At 34.0% G+C, this 18,975-nt stretch overlaps 1 protein-coding gene across 7 annotated transcripts in view; it reads left to right on the plus strand.

The window, feature by feature from the left end:
- Positions 1 to 14,418, plus strand: part of LOC106869829 (uncharacterized) — a 140,333-nt gene extending 125,915 nt beyond the window's left edge. For all 7 annotated transcript variants that reach the window (XM_014915752.3, XM_089346579.1, XM_014915725.3 and 4 more), the window contains one exon: positions 12,604 to 14,418. In XM_014915752.3, coding sequence (XP_014771238.1) covers positions 12,604 to 12,696 — 93 coding nt within the window. In that variant the 3' untranslated portion in view covers positions 12,697 to 14,418. The remainder of the gene's footprint in view (positions 1 to 12,603) is intronic.
- Positions 14,419 to 18,975: the final 4,557 nt, after the last annotated feature.

Raw genomic sequence — 18,975 nt, forward strand, 5'->3', positions numbered from 1 at the left:
TCTTGTCAGTATGTGATTACATTTCTAATGAAATACTCTACCGTGTTTTAGTTAATTTTGAAAATAATCAAGTGGAAGGATATAGTAAAATAATGAAAGTATTAAGCAGGTGTTTGGAACATAAATTAATAAAAAAGTTTTGCATAAAAATTATGATACAAGGTTTTAATTTAAATACTGTGAATCAGACAGTTTTATGCCATAAGACCAGTATTTGTTTCAGGCAAGAGGTATTGTGTTAAAGAGTGGAATTGTCATTATTCGCTTTATGTTCAATGCTGTCAGTAGTACAGCAATATTATTCTACATGTTTCTGCACCTAACACAGCACCAATCATACACTGGGTTTTATACCTGAATCTCTTTCCTATTGTTAATTGTGGGTATAATGCTGAACTGCTATAGTTATTGTGATATCAGCTCTAAAATAGTTTTCTGATCAATCTAAGTCTGTGTGCAGATATGTATGTATGCATGCACATGCTTTTGTGTGTGAGTGTGTATGTGCACATGTGCATGCTTGTATTTAGGTTGAAACAAAATGAATCAGATGCATTGTTTTCTTTCCTTTATCTGTGTTTGTTTTAAATGTTTGAATACAAAGCCTACTGATGTTTATTTCGACACTAAAAACAGAAGCATGTTTTTTAGCTACAAAAAGAATAGGAGTGTTATTTAAAATTCTGTAAACATATCTGAATATAAAGAGATCAACCTTTTCTTATTTTGTGGCACAAAAATGACAAGCTGGTTTGTGAAGTCGAGACAGACTAATGAATCTTCATGTAATATTTGAGATTCAGCTTGTTTCTTTTGCTTAAGTCTTGTTTTATTCATCTGAAGCATTGATTAATTAAATGTGGTTGTTATTATTTAGCCATGAAGGTGTGTGGTTAGGGGGTTCAGCTTGTGATCCTTAGGATGCGAGTTCAATTCCTGGACCAGGCAGTGTGTTCTATCCTTGAGCAAGGTACTTTATTTCACATTGCTTCAATCTATTCAGCTGCAATAAATACCAGCTGAGTGCTAGTGTAGCCCTCTTTTCTTCCATCTGCCACATTTTGTTTGTGCCTGCTCATGATTACACAGGAATCCAAAACAATTATTGAAAGCATGGTACATGCTACCAAACCAGACTTGCTTGTGAGTGTCAGCTGGTGGCACCTTATTATTTTGCACCAGGTCAACTTTGGTCAAACAGACCTATAATAGAAGTCATTTCATTCTGGAATGAAGTAATTGGGTGTGGCTCTTTGGATGCTGTCTTGTTAATAATAAACTCTATCTTTTGAATGTTAAACTTTAGGACATGATGCCCTACAACAAAGATGAATTAATCATCAGTAGAAACAGTGATTAAATGCTTTGTTTGATTAATTACCCCACTGTCATGGGTTATCTCAAGCAGAACTTAACTTCAGTTATTCATTAACAACAAATGATGAATGTAAAGCAATAAAGAAAAATATATGGTTTTCTTTTTTTGTATCTGAATTAAGATTTTATCATATGAAACATTATCGTATGAACACAATCAATGAAGAAAATAATAATTTAGTTAGAGTTACTCTACTGTAATAATACATTGTAGCCAGAGAGACTAGACTGTTGATGAGTCCAGTCTCTTGGAAATTATGAAACTTACTGAGGTTGATTAAGTTTGTAATCCTTCACAAATCAAAATCTAAAATAGATTTTAAACAAATCATATCTTGTGGAGTTTTCATTTTTAGATTTTTTTATTTTCATTCTCAGTACATAATTAACTAACTCTTTGGCATCTATGTATTTCCTGCTAATTGATGAGGTACTTCCCTCAGTACTACACTTCTCTCAGCAGAGGAGTTGTGTCTTGCAAGTTACTTGGTGACCTCACTGGTGCTGGTGCCACTCTGTAAAGTGGTTGGTGTTAGAAAGGGCATCTAGTCATAGAAACTGTCAAAGCAAACACTGAAGCTTGGTGCAGTCCTCTGGCCCACCACTTCCTGTCAAACTGTCCAATCCATATCAGCAAGGAAAAATAGACATCAAATGGTAATGATGATCATAATAACTTTTGATATAAGGCATTGAATCTAAGATTTTAAAGTGAGAACTTGGGTCTTCATAAAGCAAAAAGAGTTTATACATGTAAAATCTAAAATCACCTATCCAACAATATACAAATGTCAGCATTTGCAACAAAAACTACCTCCTTGACTTTTAGTATGAAAAAAAAATGGATAAGAAGCAGTACAAAGACAAATATCGTAGAAATATTTGAAATACTTCATTGTCAAAACAGCTACTGACAATATAGTTTGCTGAAATACATTCTACATGAAAGCATTGTTCACATATGTAGGATTCTGCACCCACTAAACACACATACACACTTCTGCAGTGTATTTTTTTTTAAATGTCAACTACAATATTGGCAAGTCATTATTCATCAACACTTTACAGTTATGATATAGTTGTGTCCTCTCTTTCCTATGGCTTCAATATCAATCTTTGTCTCTGATCTTGCTTAATAAATATATATATATATATATATATATATATATATATATATATATACGAAATCGTGATGGCACCTGTGCCCAGCGTCGCCTTCCTGGCACGTGTAAAGACATTCGAGCGAGATCGTTGCCAGTGCCACTGGACTGGCTCCTGTGCAGGTGGCATGTAAAATACACCATTTTGAGCATGGCCGTTGTCAGTACCACCTGACTGGCCTTTGTGCCGGTGGCACGTAAAAGCACCCACTACACTCTCTGAGTGGTTGGCATTAGGAAGGGCATCCAGCTGTAGAAACTCTGCCAGATCAGATTGGAGCCTGGTGTAGCCATCTGGTTCACCAGTTCTCAGTCAAATCGTCCAACTCATGCTAGCATGGAAAACGGACGTTAAACGATGATGATGATGATGATATATATATATATATAAATCACCACCAGCCTACACTCGTTGCACACAATTGATCTAAATGAGGAGTGGGAAGAAATATAAATAAATGGAAAATTTTAAGTCTTTTTTTTTTTTTTTTTTTTGAAAGTGAAACTAACAAAGATCCAATGATCATGAAAATCACTTCATTAAAGATAAGGCCTTAGATTCATGGGAGGAGGAGGGAGAGAGTAGGGGGTCAAGGGTGGGGTGAATTTAAAATTGTAGTAGTAATCATCTTTTCCAATGATATCAGCTGAGTGACTAAAGTCAGATCTCAATAAAAATAGAAATTGGATCAATGGCTTCCAGTTGCCAAGAGTTTGCTCTGGCACTGTTTTTCTTATTTATAGTGTGTGTATATAATTCTCCACTGCCATCTTCTCTCCTTTTCTGGCTGGGATAGCCACTACAGCATGACACCTGTTCCTATCTTTTTATCATATTCTTGCTTCTCAGCATCTGGCATATACCACCTCCCCCAATACTACACTTCCTCTCAAAGGGTCTTGTTATTGCGAGCTACCTTGTGACTTCATTGGTGCTGGCGAGAGAGAGAGACACACACAACACACACAGAGAGTATATTCTGTAAAGTTGCTGGTGTTTGGAAGGGTTTCCAACTGCAGAAACAATGCCAAAACACATTGGGACTTGATGCAGTCCTCTAACCTGTTGAGCCCCATCAAACCATGCCAGCATGGAAAATGGATGCTAAATAACGATGATTTTATTGTATATCGTAATAAGTCAAGTAAAGGAAGCTAACAATGATAACCCAAAATGCATGCACAGTACACAGAATAAAACACAAAACAGAAAAGTGAACAGTAAAAAGAGCCATAAAAGGGAAAAGGTATGTAGATACATGAGGAATATCAAGAAGCATGGAATTTTTGAATGATGTATGTATGGATTTTATGGAACCCTTAGAATATATATATATATATATGTGGTAAATGAGAGATAGAAGATACAAGAATTCTTATTAATCACTACAATTGTTTTGGCACATCTAGTATCAATCCCTCATAGATGGGATACTTAGCAACTGGTTCAGGAGCATCTGACGGTGCAGATGTGTTCCTTCGAGTGATAGATATAACTCGTTAAAATAACAGTTTTGCTATGTATCTTCTCATTTCATGTAAAGAAAAGCAGCAAATTAAAAGATATAGCTTCGTTAATATAGAAGATCAATAATAAAATAACATGCAAAAAAAGAAACACATGCAATACAACAAAAAAAGTATATGTTCACACACATGCACACATCATTTTAATTGTTTCAGTAGAATGCTACAAGTTCTCTAAGACTTCTTTTTTTTAGACTATCCCTCTAATAATGAACCTACTTTCATGAAGCACTTTGGTCTTTAGTATTATAACAGGAGGCAATTGGCAGAATTGTTAGTGCTAGATAGAATGCCTCACAGTATTTGTTCCCATTCTCTGTGTTCTGAGTTCAAATTCCATCAAGGTCCACTTTGCCTTTCAACCTTTAAGAGTTGATTAAAAAATTTCTAATATTGAATGTTGACAGGTGGAAATTTAATTGTAATTGGTTTGACTGTTTTCTGAGTTCAGATCCTGCCATGGCCTATTTTGATAGTAGTTAATCCTTCACCTGATTTAGCTCCACCTATTAGCACTTTAGGTACCTTAAGCAGAGTCCATTTTGTTGCAAGCATTTCAGCCAGACCTCCAGTGTGAGGATACCCTTATTTATAAGTGACATCTGCTCTGTGTATCTATGATTTTTAACTTAAAACAGAAGTATTTCCAACATTTGTATAGTTTATTTGATAAACATCTTTTGTGACCTATAGTGATTTTACCTCAAATCGTTTTTATTTTTTATGTGCATGCCTGAGGTAAATAATTTGTTGGGAATGTTATTTTGATCTTTCATAATTTGTGACAGTTTATCAAGTTAGTGGCAATAATGTATTAACAACCAATAACAACAATTTCTAGTTAATAGTAACTATTTAATGGCAGTTAGCAACAACATATTAACAGCCAATAGCAATATGTATATATTTTTAAGTCAATAGCAACAATTTATTAAACAGCTAATTGCAACAAAATATCACCAGGCAAGAGTAATGATATATTAACAGTCAATAGCAACAAGATTGCATTGGGAAAAATGAACAGCAATGTATATAAGGCTTTGCTGTGATGGATTGACATCAGCTGATAAACTTCTCAACAAACGAGTAATCAGTGCATAGGGTATCAGAAAAACCTATCACTCGATTGTTAGACTTGTGACAGGCATGCAACATCTTGTAAATGTGAGATAGCATATGAGAGAGAGAGAGAGAGATTATATACATGGTTTACTAAAAACATCATCTACTTATCTTATGTTGAACACGAGTGGAGTTTTGTAATTTTTGCATGTGAAGGTTGTTGCTGATGTGATTATTGTTGTTAATTTGTCTGCTGATGTTGTCTGTATTCAATCCAAAATATTTCCAAGAATTCTTTCTGCTCTTTTATCTCAGGATTTATTCAAAAAAAAAAAAAAAACTATTGTATTAACCACCTGTAATATACAGGTTTCTATGTTCTACCTTAAGTGCTTTCTGAATAATTGGATTTTAATATTATTATATTATAATTACCATTATTATTATTATTATTATTATTATTACATCTGACTTGAGCATGAAGCCAACAATTTTAAGGGAAATACAATGCCAGTACTTGACTAGTACTTTATTTTATCAACTCTCAAAAGGATGAAAGGCAAAGTTGACCTTAGTGGGATTTTCCAATTGCTTTTTACATTCTGAGCTGAAACCCCATTGAGGTCAACTTTGCCTTTCATCTTTTTAGGGTTGGTAAAATAAAATAGTCTTTAAATACTGGGGTCAATATTATCAACTAGTTTACCACTTTTAAAATTGCTGGCCTTGTGCCAAAATGATTATTATTATTATTATTATTGGTGTTGTTAAATTTGTTGTTTGTTCTTTCACTTAACTACACACATTTTACAAGTGCATTATTTTTTGAACTTTTGATTTGAGTAAAATAAGCATAACAGAATAACTTTTGTTTGAAGCTGATTTTACATAACCTGCACAAGCATGTATGATTTCATGCAGGGTTAACCAAGATAACTTCCATCTCATTCTTTACCCTATAACAGATGACGGTGAATAGATTTCAACTTCATTAAGGACTCAAGTCACTTTAAGTCACTAAAAAGCATGTGATAGGATTGACTTGTCATAAGTCTCTCAAATGAAATTGCAGGCCAGTTATTAGGCACTGGATTGTTTCTTTGAGCATGACATCTACACAGAATGAGTAGGTCGACTGAAGTATCATCATCATCATTTTAATGTCAACTTTTCCATGCTTGCATGGGTTGGACAGATTTTGTTGAGGCAGCTGTTCTATAACTGGATGCCCACCCTATCACCAACTTGCTTTCAAGTAAGGAATATTTCCACATGGCCAGATGTGTTTTTTGCAGAATATTGGGAATGAATGCCATTCATTTACAATAATCATGCAATGTCAACAGAAACACACACATACATACACACCCACATTATATATACATACAAGGTGCAATGGGTAAATTGTCGCCATTTTATATTTTCAATTTTGTGCATGTGCATTGTTTGTTTTTGATTTTGTTGACTACACAGTATGGTAGGGTCAGTTGGGCACTGTCTGTGAGAGAAACAGCACCATGATGCAATTCATTCTTCCAGAAATTAGGAAATGACATTGTACTGCTTGGCATTCATGTCGGAAGCTCCAATATGAACAGATGGTGAACACAGAACAACCGTTGGCTTTCCATGTCCCCAAAACATATACCAAGAGTGATAAAAATCAAACATCCAGTCAACATCATGGTGTTTGGAGTGATGGTGATGTTATGCTTCCATTCATTTTCCTACACAGCCTCAGACTCAACACAGTGGCCTACATCAAGTACCTGGAGGAGGTAGTGCTGCCCTGGGTTAAGAGAGAGACTGTGGAAGATAATATGTCTGGCAACAGGACTCTGCACCATGCCACACAAGCAGGAGAACCTAGTCATGGCTGTCAGACAATTTCTGCAACCACATCACCCCTAACTCCCCAGACTGCAACCCCCTTGGTTATTATGTGTGGGGTGCAGTTGAGCGAGAGAGCAACAAAACTCCTTGTACCACCAAAGATGAACTGTCGTACCATTCCTGCATTTTTATTCTTTCTCTTCTTTTCCTATTTCTTCTTCTTCGCTGCCTCCTTTCTCAGCTACTACTGCTGCTTAAACAATCAAAACCAAGAACTCATATCAAATATTAGGACTGCTACTATCTGCTACCAAGACCTTACAGGAGTAAAAAAAGAGTCAGAGATAGACGGAAAAAATGGAAAATGTCCCTTACATTTAAAAACTATGGAAATATTTAAAAAAAAACATTTCATTTAATTATTTTTCATTCTTTACTCTAAGTTGCAAAGACTGAAACTGGTACTAAAATGTTCTTCGTGATAAAATTATTTTAGCATTTTCTACCTTGTCTTATTTTCCTTATATATATATATATATATAATAGACTTCTTTCAGTTTCCTTCTGCCAAATCCACTAACAAGGCTTTGGTCAGCTGGAACTATAGTGGATGGCATTTGTCCACAGTGCCATCTAGGAGTGAACCTGAAACCATATGGTTGAGCAGGAAACTTCTTGACCTCAGAGTTTTATATTTACTCTTTTTACTATGTAAGAATCATATAACTATAATCAGGAGATCCGTCTTCTGCCTTAAACCTGTTCTGGTGAGTGTTTGAATGTCTTAGTTCATTAATGTGTATATTTCTGGGTTGTTTTGTCTATTGAAATATGGGCAAATCTCAGAGTTCTGGTTATTGACATATCTGTTCTCTCAGTGTTCTGGATATTAACATTATTTGTATCTTTTGGTGTTCTGGTTGCTGATGTATGTAAGTATATATATCTAGATGTGTGTTAATAGGCATTTTGATTATTAATGTATATCTCTGGGTTTTAGTGCATCTATGAGTGTTTTGGCCATTGATGTGTGTATATCTCTGGGTTATCTGGTTATAAATTCCTGTATATATATCTTTGACAGTGGAGCTGTATGGCCTAGTGGTTAGGGGTGTTTAGTTCATGAACATAAGGATGTGGGTTTAATTCCAAGACAGGAATTTCTAGGAACACGTTTCCAACCACATGGTTTCTAGTTTGGTCTGTATAGTACCTTGGGTAAGTATCTTCTACTGTAGCCCTTAGGTCAACCAAACCCTTGTAGGTGGATTTGGCAAATGGAGACTTTAAGGATCCTATTTTGTGTATGTATGTATGTACGTATGCATGAGTGTATATCTGTGTCTCCTTGTTTTGAGATTGCATGATTGTTGTAAATGAATGTCTTTCATTTCCAATATTCTATGAGAACATGTCTGGCCATGGGAAAATATTGCCTTAATTGGAAATAGGTAATTGTTGGCAACGAGAAGGGCATCCGGCTGTAAAAAGAAAAAAATCTATCTCAGTAAACTCTGACACACGCAAGCATGGAAAAGTGAACAATAAAATGATGATGATGATGTACTGTGTCTTTGAGCAAGGCACTTCATTTCCTGTTGCCCCAGTTTACACAGCTGCAACTAATACTAGCTAGTACATCCCTCTCTTTCTGCAGCTTTGACATCATGGATGTTCTGCTGAGTTAAGGATGTAAGAACTGAGAGGGTGTCTGCTCGAGAATATGTATTCAGCTAAAACAGTTTATGAAAGCGTGGTATATGTTGCTAAGTCCTACTCACTCATAAGTGACAGCTGACTATACTGTTCTATTCTTGGGAGTTCTAGCTCATGTTAGAGAAAGGAGTTCTCGTGTATCAGTGTTTTGACTGTTGCTGCTGATGTTGATCATCACTAGATGTTCTGGCTATTGTAAGTTCTAGTTGCTTTGTTGATGATTATACTCTGGTTAACAAGAATTATAATCAAAGACATTCCCATCCCCCTTTTTATTCAGCCATTATGTATCAAGGACAATATTCAATGTTTCCTTTTTTTAAGATGATAGTGGGAGTTGTTAGAGATTTGCTGTTATTTCTAGTTTGAGGTACTTCCTAGAAGCTTCTTTTATTGGCTTTTAAATCTCTTGCTTACTGACTTGTGTATCTATAGCTTTTCCAGCTGTTGCTGCATCTATCTCTAGATGTCTCAGTTATTGACCTCTGCATCACTGAATATCCTACCTATTCACCCCTCTCTCTCTAGATGCTCTGCCCATTGACTTCTATATCACTGGATGTCCCAGCTAGTGACCCTTGTATTTCTGGATGTTTTGCCTATTGACTCGTGTATCACTGGATGTTATCACTATCAACCCCTCTATCTCTAGATGTCTTGGCTATTTACTTCTTGATGTGCTGTCGTTTAACATTGGTGTAAGGGGTTAGTCATTAAATGTAGGGATCGTTGTACAACGATCTAGTGTTTTTTTTTTCTTTTTTATTACAAAGTATTTCTTCCTGTGTTAGATTGATACAGAACACTTTCCAGTATCAACTGACCATACTACCTAGCTCCTAAATTTGATGCAACACCCCATCTGTCTTCAAAGCAAATATTTACCAATATCTCAAGACGAGCAGTATTTTTATTGACCCTGATATTTTGTATCTTGTTTTTCCAAATTTTTTTCTACTTTTCAATATCTTTTTTATTTGATTTAAATATTTATATTTACTGTTATTATTCCATTAATTTTGTTGCATTCCTTATTTTTTGGCTGTTTTTTTTATTTTTGTTTTCTTTTTCTTTTAATCCCTTAATTAATAAAGCATTATTTTCTCTACAATTTTTAACCAATGCTTCATTTAATTTTTTACAAGTTTCCATAACTATTATTAATTAAAATTTTTTAGTTCAACTCTCAAATTTAAATTTACTTTCATCCTTCCAAAGTCAATATAAAAAGTACCAATAAAGTTCTGATGTTGGTTTGATTTACTATACATGACGCCCCCCCCTCCACATATTTGTAGCTTAAGGTCAATCCTTCCAGGATTGGTAAAGTACTGGGCTGATATAATGCTTAGAATCATTAGCATGCCAGACAAAATGCTTAGTGGCATTTCTTTCAGCATTACATCCTTAATGTAAGTTCCACCAAGGTCTTCTTCATCCTTTCTTGGTCAATTAGATAACAGTTGAACACTGGGGGTAAATATAATCAAATATCCCAAGCCTTGTGTCTATAGTAAAAAATTTATTATTATTGGTGGCTTTTCTCAGTGCAGCCAGTTTTGGCATATTTTCAAGGACTTTGCAGTGTATCATAGCATCAGCTCAGTGGAAAGTATGGCCTAAGTGATGGAGTATACTCTTAGCATGTACTTGTAAGCCAGAGAATAATGGCTGGGGAAGGACATTTACTTTTGGTAGTAGTAATAATAATAATAATAACACTGGATCTTTAGGAGTCTTAGATAAACCTTATATCTCCACATCCATCACTCTTGAGACAATAGACATTAATATCTTTAAGGTGACAAGCTGGTAGAATAATGTGCTGGAAGAAATGCTTTGCAATATTTTTTCTGACTGATTTCATTCTGAGTTCAAATCCTGCCAAGGTTGACTTTGTCTTTCATTCTTTCAGGATCAATAAAATAAGTGATCAGTTAAGTACTGGGGTTTGATGTAATTAACTAACCCCATCATCCTAAGATTGCTGGCCTTTTGCCAACAGTTGAAAGAATTATTAATTTTATTGTCTTCTGTAAACTACTTCTGAAACATTAATACAAATTTTTGACTGAGTTCCCTCTTTCACTTGAGGTTTGACTTTGTGATTTATAGAATTGGCTATTGTAATGTGGTTCTTGCAACAGTGTCTTATGTAAGCCAGCTGTGTCTGTTACGATGCCAGCATAGGGAATTTGTCATCTAAGGTTCACCCCAAAGAAGGTTTTACAAAATTGGTCAATCATTCCTTATATATTTATCAAATATACACATTGTCTTTAAAACTACCACTTGTTCTTTGGTAGGATATTTTTTTTTTTAATTTCCTCTTTTTATCATTTTGGTTAGATTGTGTCAACTAAAAAGTAACGGTTTTAATTAATCTGTGTTTGGGTTAGATTAAATACTAAATCTAAAGATTAAAGTAGAGCAACATAACTTTTCATCTGAATGGTTTTAATTTCAATACATAACTAGATAACACATATAGACAATAGAGCTAAATTCTTGCATTAATAATGTCTAAAAAAGAAAAAAAATGTTAATGTAATTTAAAATCCAGAATCATGCAAATAAAAACAAGAGATTCAATGATTAAAGTCACATGTTTCTCTTCCATTCACTCTACCAACAGATCTGATATTCCATCACATGTCATCTGAACAAATCTGAAAGCATTGGTGCCACAATAGAGTCAGGAATGTTAACGCACCTGATGACTACCACTACTGTGAAGGCACATGATCTAGTGGTTAGGTTGTTGTACTCATGATTGCAAGATTGTGGTTTTGATTCCTGGACCAGGCAGTGCATTGTGTTCTTGAGCAAAACACTTCATTTCACATTGCTTCAGTCTACTCAACTGTAAATAAGAACCCTGTGATGGACTGGCATCCCATTTAGGGGGAATGTTGGTTTTCTTGGTCACTTATATGCTATGAAAACAGGGTAACCACCCCTATAAGTCCTAGAACTTACTTTAGTACTCCCACTGCAACTTTAGTACAAAGTTGTTTGCTATCATAACCACCATCATTATGATCAACCAGTGATTCAATGTTGATACTCACTTTTCTTTTCTTGTTTGTGTAGTTTTGTCTGGGAGAAACAAGCAGTGTTTGTGGCCTTTACAGACCATGAGATCAACACAGTTGATGTTGCTCTTAAACAACTATAAATTGACAGCTATAAGAAAAACAAATAACAGGAAGGGAGGGAGGAAATTTCAGAGAGTTGACATTTGTGGGAGCAAGGATTGGGTATAGTAGTGTAGGGCTGGATAGGATGAAGAGACAATATAGGTGAAGAGAAGAGAGAAGACAAGTGATTGGTGAGGGGCTGAGTAGAAGTGAAATGTGACCAGCCAGCTTTGAGGAGCAGAGGTTACTGTCATAGCATTAGAAGAGGTAGTATAAGGAGATGGCACATCTATGGACCAGAGGTTGGCGTTTGTTGATGAGCTTGAGGTTTGACTTTGTGATTTATAGAATTGGCTATTGTAACCTGGTTCTTGCAACAGTGTCTTATGTAAGCCAGCTGTATCTGTTATGATGCCAGCATAGGGAATTTGTCATCTGAGGTTCACCCCAAAGAAGGTTTTTAACCCTTAGCATTTAAAATGGTGATATCTCACCCAAGTATGTTCAGACTAGCCAGATTTGGCCTCTTAGACCTTATCTACAATGTCATTCTAGAAATATACAATCACATCATTGAAATCTCAAAACTATGATATAATGCATGATTAATTGAAAACAATTGAAAAACATCCGACAGAGTTAACTGGGCGCTAAAGGGTTAAGAAGATTAAAATGGAAACAACCATTCAGCAAGTAAATAAAATATTATTATAAGTTTACAAGTTATAAATTTATATATTACTATTGTATATATGAAATATATTGATATTGTTTTTTACTTATTTCAGGATGTGGAAGCATTTGAAGATGAAAATGAAACTTTGCAAGTTGAAAATCGGGCCCTGATAAATGCATTTTCGCAATTGAGTACCACAGTGTAAATAATGTTGAATTGTGTATATGTTCTGAGTGTATGTAGGTGAGAGAGGGTGAGATAGAAATGATTAGCTTTTGCTCCTTGCTCTGCCTTTTTCCAACTTTACCGCCCTTCCCACAATCTTAACAGTAGAAACAATTATTTTGGTTAATGTGCTCTACCTATCTATCTACCTACCTACTTATCTATCTCTCTACAAAGCTCTGTGATAGATATATCACAGCTACTTTTTAGTGCAACATATCTACTATTCATCATGTTCTTGGGATAAAAAACAGAAAAAAAAACACCCCAGAAAAATAAACAAAACAAAAACAACAAAAACAATTTCTATTTTGTTTTTGGTTCTTTACACTTTCCATCTTCTCAACCACCTCCACAAAAAAATGAACAAAAAAATACAGCATAACAAACAAAAATGGGTAAAACCCCCCAAAACAGCAAAACAGCATCCAAATAATAATTATAATATTTTTCGTATGTTTTGTTGATTTTTTTGTCTCTATAAATATTAAATATGAATGTACGTCTGTTACATTCTTTTAAATTACTAGAAAAAGAAGAAAAAAACCTTTCGATGAAAGAAAAACTGTATAACACCAATGTCTGTGCTCTTGTATTATTTTCTGTATTTGAAAGTTAACCAGTTATAAGAACTGAATATTATTGGGTTTCAGAAAATTTTGGAAAATATCTTAAGATGGCTTGAGCATTTAAATGTTTCCTTTTTTCAACTCTAAGATTTATCAGTTGGAATATATTAGTTGCATTCACAAACACAACAACCATACATACCTACTCCATGTGTGTGTTCCCTCATTTCCATACCAGTGCATGTTCTCTATCACATTCATTCGTGCACCATACAATTTAGGCAGTTATTTACACACAATCATGACTATAGAGATTCTCATTCGTCCTTTTTAAAAAAAAATTTGGATACACACACACACACACACACACACACACACACACACACACACACACACACACACACACATGCATATATATATAATAAGCTTATTGTATACAGTGTTCTGGTGCACTACAACTCATTGGAATACAATAAAAGTGGGGACAAAAAGCCACAATAAGTCAAGTAAAAAAGACAGCAATAATAGCCAAAACTGCATGCATATTATACAGAATAAAGCACAAAAAGACAGTGAAATGAACAGTAAGAAAATCATGAAGAGGAAAGGTGCATAGACACATCAGTAGTGTTGACAAATTTCAGATAAACATGGAATTTTTGAAGGATACAGTGTCCTCACAGCAATAACTGCCGTAGATAATTTATGTGAATTTTCAAAGAAAAAGAAAATATTTCAGTGCAGAAGAAAATCTGTTAGATGAATACCTTTCTAAGAATCTCAGAATAAGGACACTACAAAATTTTTAACACACCAGTAAGCGCACACACACACATGTACACACAATTATTTATTTAGTAAAATTTACAATAATTCATGTCATGAAATTAATGAAATCCTGATGGCAATAAATAGTCAGTAATTTGAAAAGAAAGCCAGAAAGAGAAGCTTCATTTAAAATCTGAGTGATTCATAGCAGAGCTAACACTTCCATTGTAATAGAGATGCAGTCAGTTCCATTTATATATTTATTCTATACCTATCTGACTTGCTGGAATTTATAACTACAGCCTATGAAGTTTATTTTTAAGATAGCATTTGAGAAATTTGAATAAAAAAAAAAATCATACAGAGACCTTGTGAAAAGTTGATCTGAATGCATTTTATTTTTCCAATTCTCTTTTTAAAAGGGAAATAAGAGAGTTTAGATACTAAAGGAAACAAAAATTATAATTTATATATTTTTTTAATGGAGGTTTATTTTCTAAATAAGTATACATACTTATATAGAAAAGAAACCTTTATGAATTGTGATTTATTTTCCTTTAGTGCCTGATTGTTTATTTCTTCTTTATACTTAAAAAAGAAAATTGGAATATGAAACACCAGTATTTTACTATCATTTTAATTGTTATAATTTTCTTCAAAGAAAATTTTTTTTCTTTTCTAATTGGCCAATATCTCTTGCCCATAAAATCATTTTTTTTTGTTGTTAGTCAATATACTGTGATCAATTAAGGTGATTTGGATTTGTGTTGTAAAATCTCTTCAATGAAAGGAATAAGCTATGCTTCATGAAACTGAAAACTTACTTTAATCCAAGATGTTAAAGATGTTTCTAGTTAGTCAACTCAACCTGCTCAATGTAACAACCAAATCTCTATTGAAATGCTTGCAATCGTTGTTAAAATCAGAACAATATGTCTTAAAGCATCCTATATTTGGCTGTATTCAATGAAATTTGATTTCTGTATAGATAAAACTGTCTTTCTGAAGCATCATCTTTATTGTTAGTTGGTGTCATATGATGTATAATTGTTATCCCTTTAGTTATTTAACAATTCTTCTTATATAATGCAATATAGTTTGGTAAATTCTGTTGCAAATATTGTAGGGTAAAGGAAGAACAAAACAAAACTCTTAAATATCAGATTTCTGATGAATTCATCAGTCAGCTTGATTGCCATTGCAATATTATATCAAATACACACACACAAAAAAAAAAGTTGTTGATGCTTATCCCCAGCTCAGCAATGACCAAGCAGACTTTATGATCAAAGGCATTCTAGCTCTGACCATCCCACCTTTTTCTCAAATACAGTGTATCATGATTACATTAACCATATCCCACCTTGATTTAAAGATGGCAAGGCATCATTTGAGTGAGATATGGCTGCTATTTGTAGCAGGTCAACCAACCATGTAGAAGCTCCCTCTTTCACCTTGATGAATTCCTCTTTATTAAGGACAGTGAAACAATAAAATAGATTAATTACTAACAGATCTACTTGGCTCTGAGGTCAGATTGTCTTTTACTTTTTATCTAAGTCCCTGCAATATATTGAGTTTGAGTCAGTTAATTACACTATTCCCTCTCTGCTTATGGAAATTGCCCTTGTGCCTAGTCAAAAATAAATTCCATTTTAATAGTTTAGTCAAAACCCCATCACACACTAACTTACAAAATAATAGAAGAGGGGTTTCATGTGATCATATCCTTGCTAATATCTTGCCAACTTGTCTTCATCACTTTCGATTGTATATGATTGGGGGGGGGGGGGGCTTAGTCTGTGACTGCTTGTGAACAACAAGGGAGGTAACTAGACTATTTTCAGTGTTATTTGCTACATTCTTACTGTTTTCAACTGAAGTCCTGCTGGTTTGAAAATAAGTATCACTAGTATATTGGGTTTGAGCCAATCGATTACATCCATTCCCTTACAAAATCTTTTGCCTTGTACCTAGTTTGAAGAATTCAATAATGTTAATAACAGGGATTTAGCCAGTAAAATATCCTTTCAGGGTCAACAGAGTCTTATTCTTTTATAGTGCCTTTACTTTTACTCTTTTATCATCTGTCATTTCTTTGGAGTTTATAAGTGACATTTAAAAAAATATAATAATCTACATTTCTCTAGTTTACAATTGTCTTTATCTAGCAGGTGACAGCTCTTTCATTGAAGGGTATGAATTATTTGTAGGATTACAACTGGCTAAAATGACAGGGTGTTGTTATTCGGAGTCATAACTGTCAGATTTAAAAGAATGTTGGTATTTAGAAGGTCATAGACATCAGAAATGAAAATATTGAGAAGAACACTGTTGTATAAGGTTTTGAAATATTTTTTTCCAGCTCTTTATGTTCTGAGTTCAAATTTTGCCAAGATTAACTTCGCCTTTCATCTCTCCAGGTTTGATAAGATAACCTACCAATCAAGTACTGGGGTTGATATGTTGACTAATCCCAGCCCCTCAAAATTGCTGATCTTGTGTCTAAATCAGAAGGTCATTGCTGTTTGATATGAAAGAGTGTCAGTATTGTGAAGATCACAAATGTCTGAGATGAAAGAGTGTTTGTTGTTATTGAGAGAGTCACAGATGACTGAGATAAAAGGGTGCTGTTATTCAGAGGATCACGGCTATATAGGATGAAAGAATGTTATTATTGAGAGCATTACAACTAGCTGAAGTGAAATGATATTGGGCTGACAGTCAAAACACTTTGTAACCTGTCCAATATTTAATGTGTCCATGGCCTTAATTGCTGACTCACTACATACATCTAGCTATATAATGAAAAGCCATCATGAAAGGCATAGTTTACATCTCTTTAAGCAAATTTATATTTGATAACAATCTAATACAAATAAATTTTTATGAATTTTCTTTTTTAAAAAATTCTATTGAAATAACTTTATTCAGAAGAAGCAAAATTTCATATTTGGGAATATATAACACCTGTTTGAACAATTTCTGTACTAATATATAATACTTGTGTGTGTGTATCTTATTGCTCACACCATGATGGCACTTTGTGTGCCTGAAAGAAATTTTATAATAGGGTTGGCAAAATACATTACAAAGCTGATGTACAATTTAACATTTTCACTATGAAAATTATTTTTAATGCACCATCTGTAATATTCATGATAATATAAGAAAATGTTGAATAGTTACACTCAAGCTAAAGTCCCTATTTAATAGTGACTTCATTTTTCACTTTGATTTATGTATCTTTTATGAAATATAAATATGCATGTGTGTGTGTGTGTGTGTGAAAGAGTGGAGTGTTTTTTATAAAGCCAATCCATTTCATTTCTAGATCCAATCTTAGTATGACAATGTCATACTATGTATCAGAAGATTCATCAGGGTGTACTAGAAAGGTTGCTTTATCTCTAGCAAGGCCAATGAGCCTCCTCTGTGTTGTCTGTTTGTTCAAAGCAAACATGACCAAGAAGGTAAAGGAAGAGAGAGTGTGTGTGTGTGTATGTGTGAAGGGTAAACAGTGATAGAAGCAAGAGGATGGTAGGGGAGGGAGTAATGAAGGAGAGACAGTGACAACTTATTTGGTTATGGATAAGGAGATTGAATGGGAATACAGCACAAGCAGTATGATGAGACAATGATAAAGACGGGTGATGGTGAGAATGGTAAATGTTAATGCAAAGTGTCATGCGAGAGAGAGAGATAGCTGCAAGTATCCCCTCTATCGAGATCTAGAAGTGTGAAGTCTTAGAGTTGAGGTACATCTGAAAACGGGCCTATTCATTGAATAGCTGCCAATTCTTAACAAGTGTCACAAGTTCACATTCTCATATAGTCCATAGTTGAGGATTTAGCGCCTATGCCTCCTGAAACTGAATGCATTTTAATATTTAGCGCAACGATTTGCTCTAAATTTACATCTCAATTAGAAAGTAATAATTTCAAGTTTTCCCTCCCTCAACAAAGAGAGAATGATGTAAGGGAGATAACTAAATTATCTTTCCGCACGCTTTTCATTTTACTGAATTCAGGGGAGACTACTTTCGAAAAATTTACATTAAGATTATTATTGTTAGGTAGTAACACCTTCACACACACGCGCACCCAGTGGCTACTAGATATGCATGGATGGTAGTGTTGAACTGAGTGGATGAAGTGTTACAATTGAAAGAAAGTGTAGTTTTGTGTAAAATGCATATCAGAACAACTCGTGTATTTTGCAATAATTATATCATTTTCTAGTATTACTACACCCTCAAGGCTAAGCTTACTCTTTGGGACTAAAAACCACTTCAATTTTGAACAGCTAGTGATCCTGTGTGAGGCATAAGAGTGTCCCACAAGAGAATACTGTTAGCACGTTTGGTATATATCTACTATTGGACAAATATTCTAGATGACATTCTAACTCAAGAACACTACAATAAATGGCATCCAAAAATCAAACCTTTTTTCTTGTTCCATTTAAAACAAATAATTATAAATATTGTAATTATATCTTTTTGTAGTTTGATTTATTGATGTCAGTTCTTTTTTTTTAAACCAAGATTGCAATTTTTCAACTGATTTTGATGTATGAAAGATCATCTATTGTTTGAAAAACAAAGAGTTTAGATAAATAAATTTGACATATGGATAAGCAAAAGTTTATATTTCCCACTCATAAAACCACAACTTAAGAGTAAAATGAAAAAAAAATGTATTTTACTTTAACTTTTCAGACTTTTAGACAAGGTCAAGATGTAGTATTTACTTCAATTGTTTGTAAAACAAATGTGTATATAGCTTTTCACTCTGAATGTAAATATTTTGTTATCTACTACTGCCAATATATACTGGCAAAAATAGCTTATTGAATAAGGCTACCAAGTTACTAAGTCATTTTGTTTCATTGTGTTTGTAAAACAATATTTGATCAAATC

Source organism: Octopus bimaculoides, chromosome 2, assembly GCF_046866305.1.
Source record: "Octopus bimaculoides isolate indiv1 chromosome 2, ASM4686630v1, whole genome shotgun sequence".
Lineage (NCBI taxonomy): Eukaryota > Metazoa > Mollusca > Cephalopoda > Octopoda > Octopodidae > Octopus > Octopus bimaculoides.